The following is a 15,376-nucleotide window of genomic DNA, read 5'->3' on the forward strand; positions in this document are numbered from 1 at the left end:
TCTAAAGTGTTGTTTTATTTTTTTTCCTGTGTACTTTGGACTTTGCCTTTCATGTTACAAAGTTTCTTCAAATATCTAGAAATCCTTTGCCTTATGTCTGTTCAGATGTAAGGATGAGGTGCTAAGAAGTTGACTAGATCTATGGACACAGTTGGGATTTACCAACTGTGGGTTTCACTATATGAGGTGATCTGCCTGCTTTGTTGGAGAACCTTTGATGTTAATACCCACAGGTCTTTTTCTGACTAGTCAAATTCCCCAGATAAGAGCCTTCCGCTCTCTAACCTGGAGGTATAAGCCTGGCTGGCAGAGTTGTAGAAACCACCACTCAGTAAATAAACTTTCACTTCTCTGTTTTCAATACAACTGTGCCCAGGTATCCTCCATTCTAAAGACCCTGTGTTGTTTTCCATCTCCAACAAAGAAACTTCCAGTAATATGACGTGTTGGGGGTGAGTAGTTGCCGAGATATATGGAGTAAAGGAGAAGATGAGGGAGGTCAAAGAATCCTCCTAATTTTAGTACCACTTACACCCCAATTGTACATGATGCCACTAATTTAAGGGTATATCAAGTTGCTTCTAAGCTTTCTTCACTGCTGTCTTAGTTACCACTTCACTGCTAAATCAGTTACGCTTATCTTTCTATTTTCCAGTTTCTATCTAAAGTTTTGCTATTAACTCCTCTCTTTTTCTTGTTGACCCCTTTATAAAATCTCCTATTGTTATTTTATTAGGATTTAGGAAAGGAATGAAGTGAAATGCTAGATCTCTCAAGTTTAACTGAAAGTCTCCATTAACTTGGAACCCTGTGCAAACTGGCTTCATTCTCAATAATCCATGAGCTGTTAACATTGGTCTTTCCAAAAGAGTCAACCTGGTCATAATACACTTCTTGAAAATCCTTCAAAAGCTCCCAAATGCCTTCAGAACAAAGCCCAATTTAGTTAGCTTGCAGGCCTTTTCCAAACCTGTCTCCCCACTCGTCTCACCAGTCAAACCTAACCACCACCACGCTCCATTCACTCCAAACTGAATCCCTTAGTGTACTTCAAGTGTGCTGGACCCCTTCACAGCACCATGCGCTTGCCTATACTGGTTTCCTTTTCCTCCCCAAACAGGTAAGACAGATACCTGTTAACCCTGAAGATTCAATTCAAGCAGCACTTCCTCCCAGAATCCTTTCTCTGTGCTCCTGGCGATACACCCCGGGCATATCTCTAACAAAACGCTATCCCACTGTCGCGTAAGAGTCATCTCATTCATCTTTGTATCCCCAGCGCCCACCACGTAATAGACAACCAGAAAGGGGAAAAGGCTGAAATAAGCCAGCTTCCGAGAACATATTGATACTCTGTGTTTCAGTTGGGGTCCTATTCAGGGGGAAGCGCTAAGGCGAATAATTTAACACTCACCAAGTAAGCCTTTTCCCCCGGCCCCGATTGACGGCGGAGCCGGGCGAGCAGAGAGAGATTCCATGGCTGTGTAGTCTGGAGGAATACCCCAGAGCTCCCACCATCACCACCTAGCACCAGCAGACGCTCAATAAACTCTTGTAGAAGAAATTAGCTATAGACCACAAGATAAGTGTCGTGAAGATGGATAGGTCAGAATGGCCTCCAGCTAGGGAATGTTTTGATATTGTCTCTTACACATGTAGTCCCGTAGCTCTAGCGAAGACCTGAGCATGCGCAAGACTCCCTGGGAGTTATAGTTCGCCAGGTGAACCGAGAAAGGCGAGACTGCGCTGAGCATCCTGGGAGTTGTAGTGTCGACTAGAGAGCGCTCACTGCGCAGGTGCATTCCGACAGTGACAGTCCCTTCCGGGCTCCAGCGTCGCGTCTCGCAAAAGGAGAAAATCCGGTAGATTCCCAGCGTGACAATGGCCACCTACAGCCTGGCAAATGAGAGACTACGCGCCCTGGAAGACATCGAACGGGAAATAGGCGCCATTCTTCAAAATGCAGGTTCAGGATAACACGACTGGAGAAAGGGAGCGAGCGAAGCGAGCCGCGTGCACATGCGCCAACCCGACTGGGACGGGGCTAAGGAGGGATCCTAAAAGCATGGGCAGCGCGGGTCGGGTGGGAGGGGCTCGCCCTTGGGCGGGGCTGTATAGTGGTCTCTGAGTAACCCTGCGCTTTCTCCGCCCCGGCAGGTACAGTGATCCTAGAACTCTCTAAGGAAAAAACAAATGAGCGGCTGCTAGACCGGCAGGCGGCGGCCTTCACCGCTTCGGTGCAACACGTGGAGGCGGAGCTGTCGGCTCAGATCCGCTACCTCACCCAGGTGTGTGGGTTGTGGGAGGTGTGGTACGCCCACTCAGCTCTCTGCCTTAACCTTAACCTTCAGAGACCCGGGACAGAGCCAGGCGTACGACTCTGGGGACCCCTCTCTTCCAGGGTTGATTTCTTCTTCTAAGAAGAATTAAAGGCGGCCCTGCCCACTTTACTGGACTGCATCATATGAGCCACTAGATGGGGAACTCCCGCGAGAAGGCTTCTTTTTTTTTTTTTTAAGATTTTTTTTTTATTGGGGAATTTGGGGAATGGGAACAGCGCTGGGGAACTGGGGGAAGGGGAACAGACAAGTTGCTGTCGTTTTTGTTCTTCAGTCTAGTTGTGGAGGACACCGCTTCACTGGGCCAAGCTGGCACCATCATTGCACTCCTCCCTGGCGAGGCAGATCAGTCGCCGGCTTCTGGACGGCCGCTCACTGCGGCTGCTGACCGCTCACGCTGGCTGCTGGCTACACACAGTAGCCCATGGCAACCCACTGCCACAGGGGCTGCAGCCTACGCCGTCGCCGGCGACTCAAGGCAAGCCCAGCTCCAGGTTGAGCTGTTGTTCAGCATCTTAGCTGTAGAGGGCAGTGTCACTGGCCCTCATATGTGGGATCCGAACCGGGGCCCTCTGGCATCCCAAGCCAGTTCTTAACCATCGCGCCACTCGGCCGGCCCCGGAAGAGGGCTTCTAAACAATCCCAAAGCCACAGGACTTTGCCCCTAGAAACTTGACCTGACCTCAGGCGCATGAAGCCCCATATGGCTATATCCTGAGAAAAGGGACAGGATTGTGAGGGTTCTGAAGTCATTACAACAGCAACCACCATTTACCAAATTTTTTACAATGTGCCAGACACTCTGCATTATCCTATCTAATCGTACCTACAACAATCCCCATTTTCCAGAAGAAGTTAACAGAGGTTAAGTGATTTGCCCTAGGTCATCCAGCTACCATTTGGCATAATGAATTTAGACTTAGAGAAAAAATGAGACAAGAGACATGATGCCTGGTTGGGGAGATGGCTGAGGGAGGGCTTGCTTCATTGACCAATTGAAATGTTCTGTAGGTGGCCACAGGGCAGCCCCATGAGGGGTCCAGCTACTCTTCAAGGAAGGACTGTCAGATGGCCCTGAAGCGAGTGGACTATGCTCGCCTCAAGCTCAGTGATGTGGCCCGAACTTGTGAGCAGATGCTGGAAAACTAGGCCAAGTAAGTAGAGAGAGAGCTTGGAGGGAGACCACCACCTGCACCCCGGGACAGACCTGAAGACCTGTAGGATGGGGAGCACAGGCTGCCGCATACATGCTGGTCAGAATATATGAGGACAAAGTGGCAAAAGATGTGAATGGAGAAACAAAGACCAAGCCTCCACAACTATGCACGGGCTCCTTCAACAGGGTGCTCCTGCTCTGCACTTCACAAAAGTGCTGACAAACTCAGACAGGAGATGGAGATTGAGACACCTAACCACTTCCTCAGATACTTCACGTCCCTGTCCCAGACTTCCACAAACTTGGGCCAATGAAAATACATTCTTCTTTATTGGAAGAAACAAAACAAGAACTAAGGGTTTTAATAATAAAAAAACAATAATAATAAAAACGAGGAGCTTAGACTTTTACTGGGGCATATGTGAGGGATGCAAAGGATTGAAGAAGTAAAACTAGACTGTATGGCGGCTGCCGAGGGAGGGTAGGAAAGCCCAGGCCTTCTCTGTGGGGTCAGGAGAGGAAGCAGGAGAGGGCTGAAGTTGGGGAGGAACAGCTGGTATAGTGTGAAGAGAGACTTGGAGTCGGGGGTGGGCAGGATGGGATCATCAGCAGAGAAGCTGAAGCCAGGAATCATATAAGGGGGCAAGGGCATGAGGTCGATGTATGCAGAAAGAAGAGTCAATAATTATAAAAATAATTTTTAGTAAAAAACACAATTTGTTCCAAGATTTTATCCACTGTAAAAGGAAGATTTTACGCAGTGAAAAAGGTGGATTTTATATTGTAGCATAGAAAACAAAGCGGAGACAAAGTCTAAGAGAGAATAGTGGTTGGTTATTCATATTAAACATTAACAAATAGATAGAGTGCCTACCATGTACCAGAGATTGAGTATATTAAATGTATACAGCTGAGTAAATCATAATCTCTACCCTCACAAGCTTCCATTCTTAGCTCAAACGTTGGAGTTGGGTGCCACGAGTGTGTAATGAAACTGCAAATCTGAAAAAGAGAAAGAAATTGAGAGATGAGCTCTGAGATCAAAGAAAAGTTGGGGGTGAGGGAGGGTTAATAGCTTGAACTGGGGGATCAGACTCCAAAACATTAACCATACAACGTGGTATACAGTAGGTTAAGATTTTAGGGTTAAGTAGACGGCTCCCACCTTCCACAGCTTCATCTCCCACTAGCCTGCTCTAGCTGCCATCTTCTTGAGGTTGCTCAAAGCACTGCCTGGCTTTGAAGGCCAAGCTCTAGTCCCTGAGCCCATGGTGGCTTCCCTCCCCATTCCATAGTCTGGCTGACTTTTCTTTTATGACCTCTGGTGCATAGTGCAGACAGTCTTCATATTTGTCTGCCTGGGGCAGTTTTCCAGCCACATGGGAACTACTGGGGTCAGGATCCCTGCCAAGGAGGCTCTGGTCCCAGGGGGAGGGGTTCAGAGGCCCAGTTTACCTGGAGAGTGCTGCTGTGACCGCTCCCTTCTCCTCTTGCACAGCACATAAAAGAGGACTCCAGTGAGGATGAAGACAATGACCAAGAGGGACAGCACTGGCACCACAGCTGATGTCTCAGCTGTAGGACCCACATTTCTTTCCAGCTGTTTCTGGTTCTTGCCAGCCTCAGGCCCAGCCTCCAGATTGTGGCCCACTGAGGAAATAGTGGTCTCATTGGCGTGGGTGAGGTTTTTGTCCAAGGACAGTGCTTCCGCTGGAAGGGTAGGCTGCTGAGTAGACTGCAGCAGGATGGGTGGCAGGTGCGTCTTGGCACGGGTGCCCATGTGTGAAGGTGCCCTTTCAGTGCGCTCAGGAGCCTGGGTGTTGGGGGAAGGTAAATGCTTCTGGTGAACCACTCTTCTGGAGTTAGCACGTCCACATTCTAGAGAGGCAAGAAATGAGGAATCAGGGCTATGAGGGAACAAGATGAAGAAGTAGATAGAGAGAAGGGTCAAGGAGAACATAAAGGGAACAGCTGGAGGCCAGGGAGCCGGGGAAAGGTGGGGGGAGAAGGAAGTAAGCCAACCACAACATGAAACGACTGGGACAAGCATGTATTCTCACCTGGGAAGTCAAGAGACCTGGGTTGGCACCCTGGCTCTACTGCAAAATAGCTGTGTGACCTTGCCCCTTGTCTCTTAATCTTTTCAGGACTCATTTCTTTCAGTTATAAAGTGGGGATAATTTTAGTACCAAGGACCAGAGTAGCTGGGAGAATTAAATGAAATAATGTACATCTGTGGAGCCCAAAGGACAATAAGCATACCACTGACATTACACAAGACAACTTTAGGTGGAACGTGGAAAACATTTTGTATTTTAATGGTTGTGTATTTATTTTAGGAGAAAAATACAACCAGTGCATCAAATTTGTGACTTCACAGGTATTATTGCTTAGAATAAGTGCTATTTAAGTTTTTCCAAAGTGGCTTGTGTACACGTAAGGTTTATTCATTTTGTGTGTAATTTTTACCTCAAAAGAAAAAGGGAAAAATAAAATATTGAACTCTTCTTAATAATATGCATGTTGAAATGTATGCAGATGAAGTATAGTCATGCCTAAACTTACTTGGAAGTGCCCAAAAAAACAAGGTGGGGGGCCGGCCGAGTGGCTCATTGGTTAAGAACTGGCTTGGGACGCCAGAGGGCCCCGGTTCAGATCCCACATAGGAGGGCCAGTGACACTGCCCTCCACAGCTAAGATGCTGAACAACAGCTCAACCTGGAGCTGGGCTGCTGTGAGTTGCCGGCGACGGCATAGGCTGCAGCCCCTGTGGCAGTGGGTTGCCATGGGCTACTGTATGTAGCCAGCAGCCAGCATGAGCGGCCAGCAGCCGCAGTGAGCGGCCGTCCAGAAGCCAACGACTGATCTGCCTCGCCCAGGGAGAGCGCAATGGTGGTGCCAACTTGGGCCAGTGAAGCGGCGTCCTCCACAACTAGACTGAAGAACAAAAGGACAAGAACTTGTCTGTTCCCCTTCCCCCAATTCCCCAGCACTGTTCCCATCCCCCCAATTCCCCAATAAAAAAATCTTAAAAAAAAATAATAAGGTGGGGGTGACTGGTTAGCTCAGTTGGCTAGAGCATGGTGCTGCTAACACCAGGGTTGTCAGTTCGATCCCCACATGGGTCACTGAGCTGCACCCTCCTTAAAAGAGTCAACTATGCCATTGTAGCATGAAAGCAATGTGTAACCAATGACCATGGCTGTTCCCCAATAAAATAAAATAAATTAAAAATTAAAAAATTTTTTAATATTTTTAATAAGGTGGATTGATGAATAGAGGGAGATGACTGTGCAATAAAGCAAATATAGCTAAAATGCCATATACTCAATATTGTAAAATATAAAATATATTTGCTTTATGTACATATGCAAAATATGTAAAATATAAACATCACTTTTGTATATTGTATGTCTTTAAATTTCCATAATAAAATATTGGAAAACAAGTATAGTGCCTTGATTTCAAGAAAATAGTAAATAATAGCACAGGCAATAGGATGAATTGGGAAAAATCATGAAAGTGATGGTGAATGATGTTTGGTAAACAGGGACTTCAGTGAAAGGACTTTGGCCAGCATCGGAATAGGAATGTGAACTTTCATAAGAGAAACTGATGAGGCAAAGAAAATTGAAAGGTGGAGGCCTCGGAGCCCGGGAGACAGCCTGGGGAAGAGGGGCAAAGATCTCACCTCTGCGATCAAAGCAGCTCATCAATTCAATCACCCATCGGTCTTTGCTACCTCCACAGACAGTTCCCCGAGGTAGGTGGAACCTGCGGAGCAAGGATCCGGTCTCAGCTTGGCCTCCACCCTGCGCCCTTGCTTTCCCCAGCTCTTTTCCTCATTCCAAAAACGTGAGGTCACCACCCAGAGTGATCACTTTCAGAAGGGACTGGGAAATTCCCAGGTAGGTGGAAAAGGAAAACAGTGTGGAGAATTGAGGCAAACATCACCTATAGAGTGCGGTAGGTCCTCCCAGAGGGAGTTCAAGTTTGATCAGAGTGGGCCCTGGAGGCACCTGGCAGGGAGAAATTGCGCAGGCGCAGCCCTCCCAGGGGTGGGTGAGATTACCTGACGAAGGGAGAACAGCGATCAAAATCTTTCAGCTCTTTTCGTAAATGTCCCATAATTTCAACACTTGGAGGGGATGCGGAAAAAAATGTTTTAGCACAGTGACAGGTTCCAGCGCTGCTGCCCTCGTTGCCATCGCCTGAGCGGGACAGAAGTGGTCAGCACAGGTTCCCAGGCCAAGGGGCGCCCCTAGCTATTTAGTCTCCAACCCACAGCCTCTCCTCTAGACTCCGTGGTCTGAGCCCCCAGTCCCAACACATACATTACACCCCCCCCCCAAAGACGTTCATAATCCTACCTGGATCTAGACGTCCCCCAGCCTGACCCCAACTCCAAGCAGCCAACCCTCTCCCTGTCCCGGCTGGGACTCCTGGTCCCCACCTGTTCAACTCCATCCCGCAGCCTTAATGCCCCCGCACACACACAACCCCTTTCCCAGATTCGGGTATCTGGGCCCCAGCCCCACCCCTGACGAACCTAGCCGAGTCAGCCACGCTAGCAGAAGTAGGAGCGCAAGGGACCGGGGTCCCCAGCCCCGTCTCATTTCCGGCCGCCTGGCCCGTCTGACACTTAGGCTCCGGAGGGTGACGTCCGGCTGGTTTATCTAAGGCTTTCTTCTCCCGCTCCGCCTGAGATTCCTGGGGAGACAGCGGCCGTGAGAGTCCAATCCCACTGAGAAGGGAGCGCGAGGTGGCGGCGCCCTCCCTCCCTACTGGCGCTCACGGCGTCTCGAGCCGACAGTGCGATCAGTACGGTCGAGTCCGCGCGGCCGCCAGCCTCTGGCGGCGAGGAAACCCCCAGAGGCGGAGCTCCTTCGCCCGCGCCCCCGGGCCCGGCCTGGTGCCTTCGTCGAGGAGTTACCCAGAAATGTTTGAAGAAAGCGAAAGAAAACTCGGGTGGCGAGGCGGGGCAAGAAGGCAGCTACCCCACCGGCCGATTAGGTGCGGTTCTGGGATGCCAACCCTGCCCACCCACCCCCAGTCCGCGGGACCTGTGACATGGGTGAGAGGCTACATCCTCTTCCTTCTCCAAGACACTTTCACTTCCCGGCCCAGTGTCCTAGCGCAGCTAGATTCAGTCACATGGCCGGGGTGATGCCCGCAGGTCAGTCCGCGCGCCCAGACGCACGGACGCTGGCCAGGGCCACCTGGGCACACGCTGCCGACTCGCGGGGACGTGGCCACCCGAAGGGCTGGCGGTGGGCTCGGCAGTCCTGACGTCACGACCGCCCGCTCCCCCAGGTATTTACCTTCGAAAAGTGGTGGCGGCTGCAGGTACCGGAGTAGTGTAGTGGAGCGGCCGGGACGGGCTAGGTCTACTGGGGCTCACCGCCAAACCAATCCAAGAAGAAGGGATGCTCTGGCTCCTAGTCCCTCCTCCCACACCCCGCAGATGGATCCAAAATTCTTCGCTCCCTGCCAAACCCTTCCTGATAGGATTAGCCCTCCCTTATCTCTATCCCAACTCAAACCCTGCTTTTGAAGGTCTGAGCCTCACATTTTGAGCCTCAAATACCATGTCACTCCTGGGTACATCTTTAACCCTAATGGCCCACTTTCAAGTCTAGCCTCCGTTCTCATCCCTGGACTCCCATCCTCATTTTCAGGCCTGAAAACCCTATTCTCAGCTCCTAACACCCATCCATAGATCCCACCTTAGATGATCTTCAAACCCACCCTCCCCCATTTTGTGACCCAGCCCTGATTTTCACCACCACTGTCTCCCTCACCATGTATCCCTTTCTCTGCTTAGTCTGGGCCCAGGCCCTGTGCCCCTGAAGACATGGAGTTTGTGTCTGGATACCGGGATGAGTTCCTTGATTTCGCTGCCCTCCTCTTTGGCTGGTTTCACAAGTTCGTGGCCGAGCGCGGGACTGTGGGCGCCAGCGTTGAGGGCCGCTGGCGACAGCTGGAGGCTCAGATCAGAAGGCTGCCCCAGGACCCTGTCCTTTGGGTGCTCCATGTCTTGCCCAACCATAGTGTGGGCATCAGCCTGGGGCAAGGGACAGAGCCAGGCCCTGGACCAGGCCTGGGGGCTGCCAGGCTCCTGGGAGACGAACCCCCACTCCACCTGCGAGACCTAAGCCCCTATGTCAGCTTTGTCAGCCTGGAGGAAGGGGAGGAGGAGGAAGAGGAAGAGAATGGAGAGGAGGAGGGTGCAGGTACGGAGAAGGTAGAACCTGAAGAGGATGGGGAGCCAGCCCATACCAGCAGGGAGTCCCCCCAGGAAGCAAATCCTCCAGGGGAGCCAGAGGAGGCTGAGCAGGAGGCAGGAGGTGGCGTGGATGGCTGCCAAGAGGACAGGGCAGAAGACGAAACAGGGCCTGAGAGGAGGAAGGGACGGAGAAGTGGTAAGAACCCAGGGCTGGCCCTGCCCTGTCCCCTGCTCAGGCATGCTCCCCCTCTGAAGCCCTGTTCTACCACTCAGAACCCAGCTAGGAGTCACAAACAAGAGTGTGTGGCTGCAGGTGAATTTGACCTGAAAAGTTGTTTTCATTGACCCACAATGTTTTTTGTTTTTTAATTTGAACCAACATTTAAACATTGAAAGAAAAAAACTCCCAAAGTCTGGAGTTATACCTTCTCAAGAAAAATCTAAAGTTTTGACAGCAGACCCACATTTCTGCAGGGCAGCAAATGTTGGTACTATGCAGCACCTGTCCCCTTCAGATGGGGCATACCTTCTTTACCTTTACTCACTTAGTTTACTTGCCTAGCCCCTGAAGGCATTTGAGTTTGGTACCCCGACCCTGATCATCCTAGCCACCCACACCCCTGACTTTTCCCTTTTTTCCCAGAGGCTGCCCCCCTGCACCTTTCCTGCCTCTTACTGGTGACAGATGAACATGGCACCCTCTTGGGCATTGACCTGCTAATTAATGGAGCCCAGGGGAGTGCAGGCAGAGGCTCAGGGACACAGAATCTGGCTCCTCGGGCCTATGCTCTCCTCTGCCACAGCATGGCCTACCCCATGGGTTCTGGAGACCCTCGAAAGCCCCGACAGCTCACTGTGGGAGACGCCCAGCTGCATCGGTACAGAAATCTAGTATCTGAGGGTAGGGAGGCCTGGGGGGCCTGGACTTCTGAGCCCCTTAGCCTGATGCCCTTTCTACCCCCATTCAGAGAGCTGGAGAGTCTGGTCCCAAGGCTGGGCGTGAAGTTAGCCAAGACCCCAATGAGGACATGGGGTCCCCGGCCAGACTTCACCTTTGCCTCTCTTCGAGCTCGAACCTGCCATGTTTGTCACAGGCACAGCTTTGAAGTGAAGCTGACACCTTGGTGAGCAGCCTGCAAAGATGGAGAGGGAGGAAGACCCCAACAGTCAGGCATATAGAGAGAAAGCAGGTCAGTGGGGGACCCTGCATACAGAGTGATGGCTAGAGAAATAAGAAGACAAAGAAAAGACAAAGAAAACAACAATCAAATATATGGTGATGGAAGGAGAACTGACTCTGGGTGGTGAACACACAATGTGATATATAGATAATTGTACACCTGAATGTACCTATGTAACTTTGCTAACAATTGTCACCCCAGTAAACTGTAAAAAGAAAAAGAAAAAGAAAACAACAAGCTGTTACAGGCAGTCAGAATACAGACAAACAGACCAAGTGACATCTGGGCAGATGTAGGGCAGATGGGCAGCAGATAGGACTTAACAGAGATTAACACTGAGTGCCCACCATCCCCTGTGACCCCAGCCCCCAATGTAGTGCTGTCTTGTACTGTGGGGAGACCTGTCTCCAGGCTGACTGGCGGCGATGCCCAGATGATGTGAGCCACCGATTTTGGTGCTCAAGGCTTGCAGGCTTCATGGAGCGGGCAGGAGAACTGGCAACTCTGCCTTTTACCTACACTGCAGGTACTACAGGAGGTCAGGATGGGGAGGTCTTTGGGTCTGGGGCCTGGGCGTCTGGGAACAGGGTCCTAGGGTTGAAGGTTAAGTACCTTGGGCTGGAGACTGGATCCCTGGAATAAGGGCTGGGTACTGGGTATTTCATTTGGGCACTAGACCCCTAGGGCTGCAGACAGGGTCTTGGGAGCAGGGGACTGAGCGCTCGGGTCCCTGAGAGAGCTTGGGGGATTCAAACACTTGTTTCCCAGCTCTACCACTAACTGGTGACTGTAAATAAATTGCTTTATTTCTTAGCACCTTCCTTTCCTTGTCTGTAAAATAGGGATACCAATAAAATGTTCCCAGGGAACTGTTATAAGAATTCTGTAGGCTGGATGCCTACTATACTGTAGACATTCAGAAATGTTAGCTCTCTCCCTGACTAGACTCAGACCCAGGGTCCTTGGGAGAGGCTGAGGAGAGCTAACGTCTCGGGTCCTAGCCACTAGGCCTTCAACCACTGTCCTCCTCCTCTAGAGGTGACCAGTGAAACCTTCAACAAGGAGGCCTTCCTGGCCTCGCGGGGCCTCACTCGTGGCTACTGGACCCAGATCAGCATGCTGATTCCAGGCCCTGGCACCCCCAGGCACCCACGGGGCAGCACACCATCCCTCAGTCTTCTTCTCAATGGTGTGTGGGTCTCTCGTCAGAAATGGGCCTCTCAGACTAGAGGAAAAGGTGGGAGAGTAAAAAGTTGTCCGGGTCCCAGACAACCCCTCATATACACACACCAAAACCCATCACCACCACCAGGGCCATTTCAGTCCCTTCTCCAGCCCTGTAAGAAGTCACCCCATCCAGAAACTCCATCCCTAGGAACTGCCCCATTCCTCTTGCCGCAGTTCCAGATTCTCTGTCAGGGAAAACAGCACCTTTGGATGGGAGGGGATGGGCCAGGTGGGGGTCTCCCTGACACCAGGCTCCTTTTCCTTTCCTCCTTTCAGGAGATCCCTACCAGTTTCTCTCAGGAGATCCTTACCAGCTTCTCAAGGGGGACGGGCCTGCCTTGATGCCTCCTGTGCCCCCAGATCCACCCAGGGGTCTCTTTGGTGAGCTGGAGGGGCCCTGAAGGAACTGAGGGTAGGGACAGGGACTGGAGAGCCAGCAGTCTGGGTGGCTAAGATAAAGGGGACTGTCAGACTGGAGGGGTTGGGGTCCAGACCTAGGGCCAGGTCCTCCAGTAACCAACTCTCCCCAGGCTTATGGCAGGATTACTACATATGGCGGGGCCTCAGTTTGGACTCTCCCATGGCTGTGCTTCTCACCTACCCACTGACTGTATACTACGTCATCACCCACCTGGTGCCCCAGTCCTGTAAGGAGAGCGGAGGCAGGGGGAGGGGTGCCTGGACCTGGGGGTGGGGGTTGGGGGTGGACAGGAGGGAAGAGGAGGGAGACCATATCCTTAAACAGCTAGCTTCTCACCTAGTCCCTGAGCTCAACATCCAGAACAAACAGTCGCTGAAAATCCATGTGGTGGAGGCCGGGAAGGAATTTGACCTTGTTATGGTGTTTTGGGTAAGTCTCTCCAGACCTGTTTTGGGCATTTGGGTGTGAAAGTGGATACAGGGGGGATCCCAGATCTGTCCTCTGTCCTTTAGGAGCTCCTGATCTTGCTCCCCCATATGGCCCTAGAGATGCAGTTTGTGGGTGATGGTCTGCCTCCTGAGAGTGACCAGCAGCACTTTATCCTGCAGAGGGTAAGGACTGAGGGGGGCCCTGCTCTTCAGCGCTGATTCTCCTACTGTCCCGATTGAGCCCTGCCCTTCTGCTCCCTCCTCCCCTTTCCCTTGTCTTGCGTCCTCCAGTACCCTAACTTGCAGTGATTTCTCCACCCCACTCATGGCTCCCCAGGATGGCCCCGAAGTATCTGTCCGTCCTGGTTCTGGGGTAGCAGCACGGCTCAGCTCTGGGACTAAGGAGAAGGGAGTCCACAGGGACCTGCAGATCAAAGTGTCTGCACGGCCCTACCACCTGCTCCAGGGGCCCAAGCCTGACTTGGTTATTGGTAAGAGCCTGGGATAGGAGTGTGGGGAAGGTGGGAGAAGAAAACCATGGGAGCCAGCTTCTCCCTGCTCTCCCTCTGTCCACAGGATTTAACTCTGGCTTTGGTCTCAAGGACACTTGGCTGAGCTCACTGCCTAGGTTACAGGTGGGTAATGAGGCAAAAGGGAATTTCTCTTACCCTCTGCCCAGTCCCTCTTCTTTTCTTAAAAGACTCTGCTTCCCCATCATTTGTCCCACAGATGTGGGGCGGCCCACGGGTCCTCTGGCCCTCTCTGTGTCTGCCTCCTGCCTCTCCCCCATCCTGGTCCATCTAGATCCTCAGTTTTCAACCTAGTCTACTTACCCTTGCTGCTCGAGAGGTCCCTGGGGGGAGGAGGCTCTCTGAGAGTGTCTGAAGCCAGGCTCCTACCTCAGTCCCTCCGAGTGCCAGCCTTCTTCACCGAGAGTAGCGAGTACGGCTGTGTAATGGATGACCAGACCATGGCAGTGGCCACAGGAGGGGGCACCAGCCCTCCACAGCCCAACCCCTTCCGCTCCCCCTTTCGCCTCAGAGCGGCTGACAACTGCATGCCCTGGTAAGGGCCCGCTACCCTCCGTACTTCCTCCCTGACCCTTAACTTCTTACTCTCTAGCTGTTGATCCTAAAAGACCCACCCCAACCCTCACCTCTGCTCTCCTGGGACCCTCCTTGCCCCAGCCCTACAACCCACCTTCTCTGTCCCCACTACTCACCACCCCCTTGGTGGGTCTCGACAACCCCAACACACGCCTCTTTAGGTCCAGCTAACAAAATCTTTCCAACTCCTCGCCCATCCCCAAAAGACTGCTATCCTCTGTCTGGCCGAGCCCTAGGTCTAGCCCCACACCTCGGAACTCAGGGCGCACAAAAACCCGCCGCTGACGGCGCCACGCCCCCCCCCCCTCCCCCGCAAGGTACTGCAATGCCTTCATCTTCCACCTGGTCTACAAGCCTCCTCAAGGGAGTGGGGCTCGCCCAGCACCCGGGCCCGGGCCTCCAGCACCAATTCCTGAGGCTCCTCCTGACCCCGCCAGAAGGCGCCGAGGAGAAAAGAAATCTGGGCGGGGAGCCCGCCGGCGGAGGTGAAGGCTGAGAGGTAGCAGTCCACCCTCTCTCCCAGCAAGCCTCCGAAAGGGATTCGAAACACGCAAGGCTGAGGGTGATGCGGGTTGGCAGAACACAGAAAAGATAAATAAAATTGCTTGTTTGAAACCACTGAGTCTAACACTCATAATTGGGTCACTAATCTGGGAGGAGAGAAAAGGATTTAGGGATGACTTCTTTTCCTCCAGCTTCTTTAAATTCCTCGGTGGCTGTCCCCTCTGAATTGGGACTCTGACCCTCCTTGGTATTCCCAAACTATTTCTAGTGTATATGCGGGTAAGTCATTTTCCGCCTTTAGTAACCCTCAGGGACCTGCCCTAAGGCAAGACCAAGAAGCAGAAAGTAGCTTCTCACTAAGGGTCATGCAACCTCCTAGGGGCACACAGACCCCTAGGTTTTGATTAAGTGAAAGGCCGCAGCCACCCAACTGTCCAAGTTAGAAATCTGGAGGCCATTCTTGACTCCATCTTCTCTCATCCCTCATATTCAATGAAGAACCAACTCCTGATGAGTCAGACTGCTCAAATCACTTAATCCATCAGTTTATGTCCAATCCCACTGAAAACTCTACCACAAACTCATCTCCACATTTCAGCCAGCGTATTCCATCTAAAACAGACATTCAAACACGTTACACCCCCTCCCCAAATCCCTTCAGTGACTTCACTCTGCTTTTCAAGTCCCCTTGAGTGTGAGCTGGACTTAGTGACTCTCGTTAAGTACAGAAAGGGAAAAATAGTGGAGAAACCTGGCAGACCCCACCTTAACCAAGTAATTAAGGTTAA

At 51.8% G+C, this 15,376-nt stretch overlaps 3 protein-coding genes across 9 annotated transcripts; 2 read left to right on the forward strand and 1 right to left on the reverse strand.

Moving 5' to 3' along the window:
* The first annotated feature begins 1,766 nt into the window (after nt 1–1,766).
* On the forward strand, nt 1,767–5,079 carry MED11 (mediator complex subunit 11). Of its 2 annotated transcripts, XM_019665010.1 has the most exons (4): nt 1,767–1,966; nt 2,158–2,288; nt 3,351–3,493; nt 4,994–5,079. In XM_019665010.1, exons 1-3 carry the CDS (start codon nt 1,882–1,884, stop codon nt 3,486–3,488), a joined length of 354 nt encoding a protein of 117 aa, XP_019520555.1. In that variant the 5' UTR covers nt 1,767–1,881; the 3' UTR covers nt 3,489–3,493; nt 4,994–5,079. The 2 variants fall into 2 exon arrangements, with proteins under 2 accessions (XP_019520555.1, XP_019520554.1); XM_019665009.1 differs by lacking the exon at nt 4,994–5,079 and having other exon boundaries at nt 1,768–1,966; nt 3,351–3,700.
* Nucleotides 3,809–8,646, reverse strand: CXCL16 (C-X-C motif chemokine ligand 16). 3 transcript variants are annotated; one of them, XM_019665008.1, is made up of 6 exons: nt 8,559–8,646; nt 8,045–8,205; nt 7,568–7,706; nt 7,187–7,269; nt 4,951–5,373; nt 3,809–4,497 (listed from the first exon to the last, which is right to left on the reverse strand). In XM_019665008.1, exons 2-6 carry the CDS (start codon nt 8,109–8,111, stop codon nt 4,451–4,453), a joined length of 759 nt encoding a protein of 252 aa, XP_019520553.1. In that variant the 5' UTR covers nt 8,112–8,205; nt 8,559–8,646; the 3' UTR covers nt 3,809–4,450. The 3 variants fall into 3 exon arrangements, with proteins under 3 accessions (XP_019520553.1, XP_019520552.1, XP_019520551.1); XM_019665007.1 differs by lacking the exon at nt 8,559–8,646 and adding an exon at nt 8,429–8,534; XM_019665006.1 differs by lacking the exon at nt 8,559–8,646 and adding an exon at nt 8,291–8,534.
* Nucleotides 8,647–8,727: 81 nt separating this feature from the next.
* Nucleotides 8,728–14,694, forward strand: ZMYND15 (zinc finger MYND-type containing 15). 4 transcript variants are annotated; one of them, XM_019665002.1, is made up of 13 exons: nt 8,728–8,808; nt 9,320–9,917; nt 10,365–10,845; nt 11,268–11,428; nt 11,939–12,091; nt 12,406–12,510; nt 12,660–12,776; nt 12,891–12,979; nt 13,063–13,161; nt 13,316–13,469; nt 13,555–13,613; nt 13,883–14,043; nt 14,402–14,694. In XM_019665002.1, the coding sequence occupies exons 2-13, from the start codon at nt 9,350–9,352 to the stop codon at nt 14,571–14,573; spliced, it is 2,319 nt and encodes a 772-aa protein (XP_019520547.1). In that variant the 5' UTR covers nt 8,728–8,808; nt 9,320–9,349; the 3' UTR covers nt 14,574–14,694. The 4 variants fall into 4 exon arrangements, with proteins under 4 accessions (XP_019520547.1, XP_019520550.1, XP_019520548.1 ...); XM_019665005.1 differs by having other exon boundaries at nt 8,734–8,808; nt 9,320–9,420; XM_019665003.1 differs by lacking the exon at nt 8,728–8,808 and having other exon boundaries at nt 8,817–9,917; nt 10,365–10,599; nt 10,690–10,845.
* Nucleotides 14,695–15,376: the final 682 nt, after the last annotated feature.

This window comes from Hipposideros armiger, unplaced genomic scaffold, assembly GCF_001890085.2.
Source record: "Hipposideros armiger isolate ML-2016 unplaced genomic scaffold, ASM189008v1 scaffold_431, whole genome shotgun sequence".
Classification (NCBI taxonomy): Eukaryota; Metazoa; Chordata; class Mammalia; order Chiroptera; family Hipposideridae; genus Hipposideros; species Hipposideros armiger.

What these genes read in the sequence shown, in the direction of transcription:
- MED11 (XM_019665010.1), top strand. Translation starts at nt 1,882, where the DNA reads ATGGCCACCTACAGCCTGGCAAATGAGAGACTACGCGCCCTGGAAGAC. An exon ending in CGCCATTCTTCAAAATGCAG is followed by an intron (nt 1,967 to 2,157) that starts GTTCAGGATAAC and finishes CCGCCCCGGCAG; the next exon opens with GTACAGTGATCCTAGAACTC. An exon ending in AGATCCGCTACCTCACCCAG is followed by an intron (nt 2,289 to 3,350) that starts GTGTGTGGGTTG and finishes AATGTTCTGTAG; the next exon opens with GTGGCCACAGGGCAGCCCCA.
- CXCL16 (XM_019665008.1), bottom strand. Translation starts at nt 8,111, where the DNA reads ATGAGACGGGGCTGGGGACCCCGGTCCCTTGCGCTCCTACTTCTGCTA. An exon ending in AGCGTGGCTGACTCGGCTAG is followed by an intron (nt 7,707 to 8,044) that starts GTTCGTCAGGGG and finishes TGTCCCGCTCAG; the next exon opens with GCGATGGCAACGAGGGCAGC. An exon ending in GTCACAGCAGCACTCTCCAG is followed by an intron (nt 4,498 to 4,950) that starts GTAAACTGGGCC and finishes TCTCTTTTTCAG; the next exon opens with ATTTGCAGTTTCATTACACA.
- ZMYND15 (XM_019665002.1), top strand. Translation starts at nt 9,350, where the DNA reads ATGGAGTTTGTGTCTGGATACCGGGATGAGTTCCTTGATTTCGCTGCC. An exon ending in CCTCAGTCTTCTTCTCAATG is followed by an intron (nt 12,092 to 12,405) that starts GTGTGTGGGTCT and finishes TCCTCCTTTCAG; the next exon opens with GAGATCCCTACCAGTTTCTC. An exon ending in GCTGACAACTGCATGCCCTG is followed by an intron (nt 14,044 to 14,401) that starts GTAAGGGCCCGC and finishes CTCCCCCGCAAG; the next exon opens with GTACTGCAATGCCTTCATCT.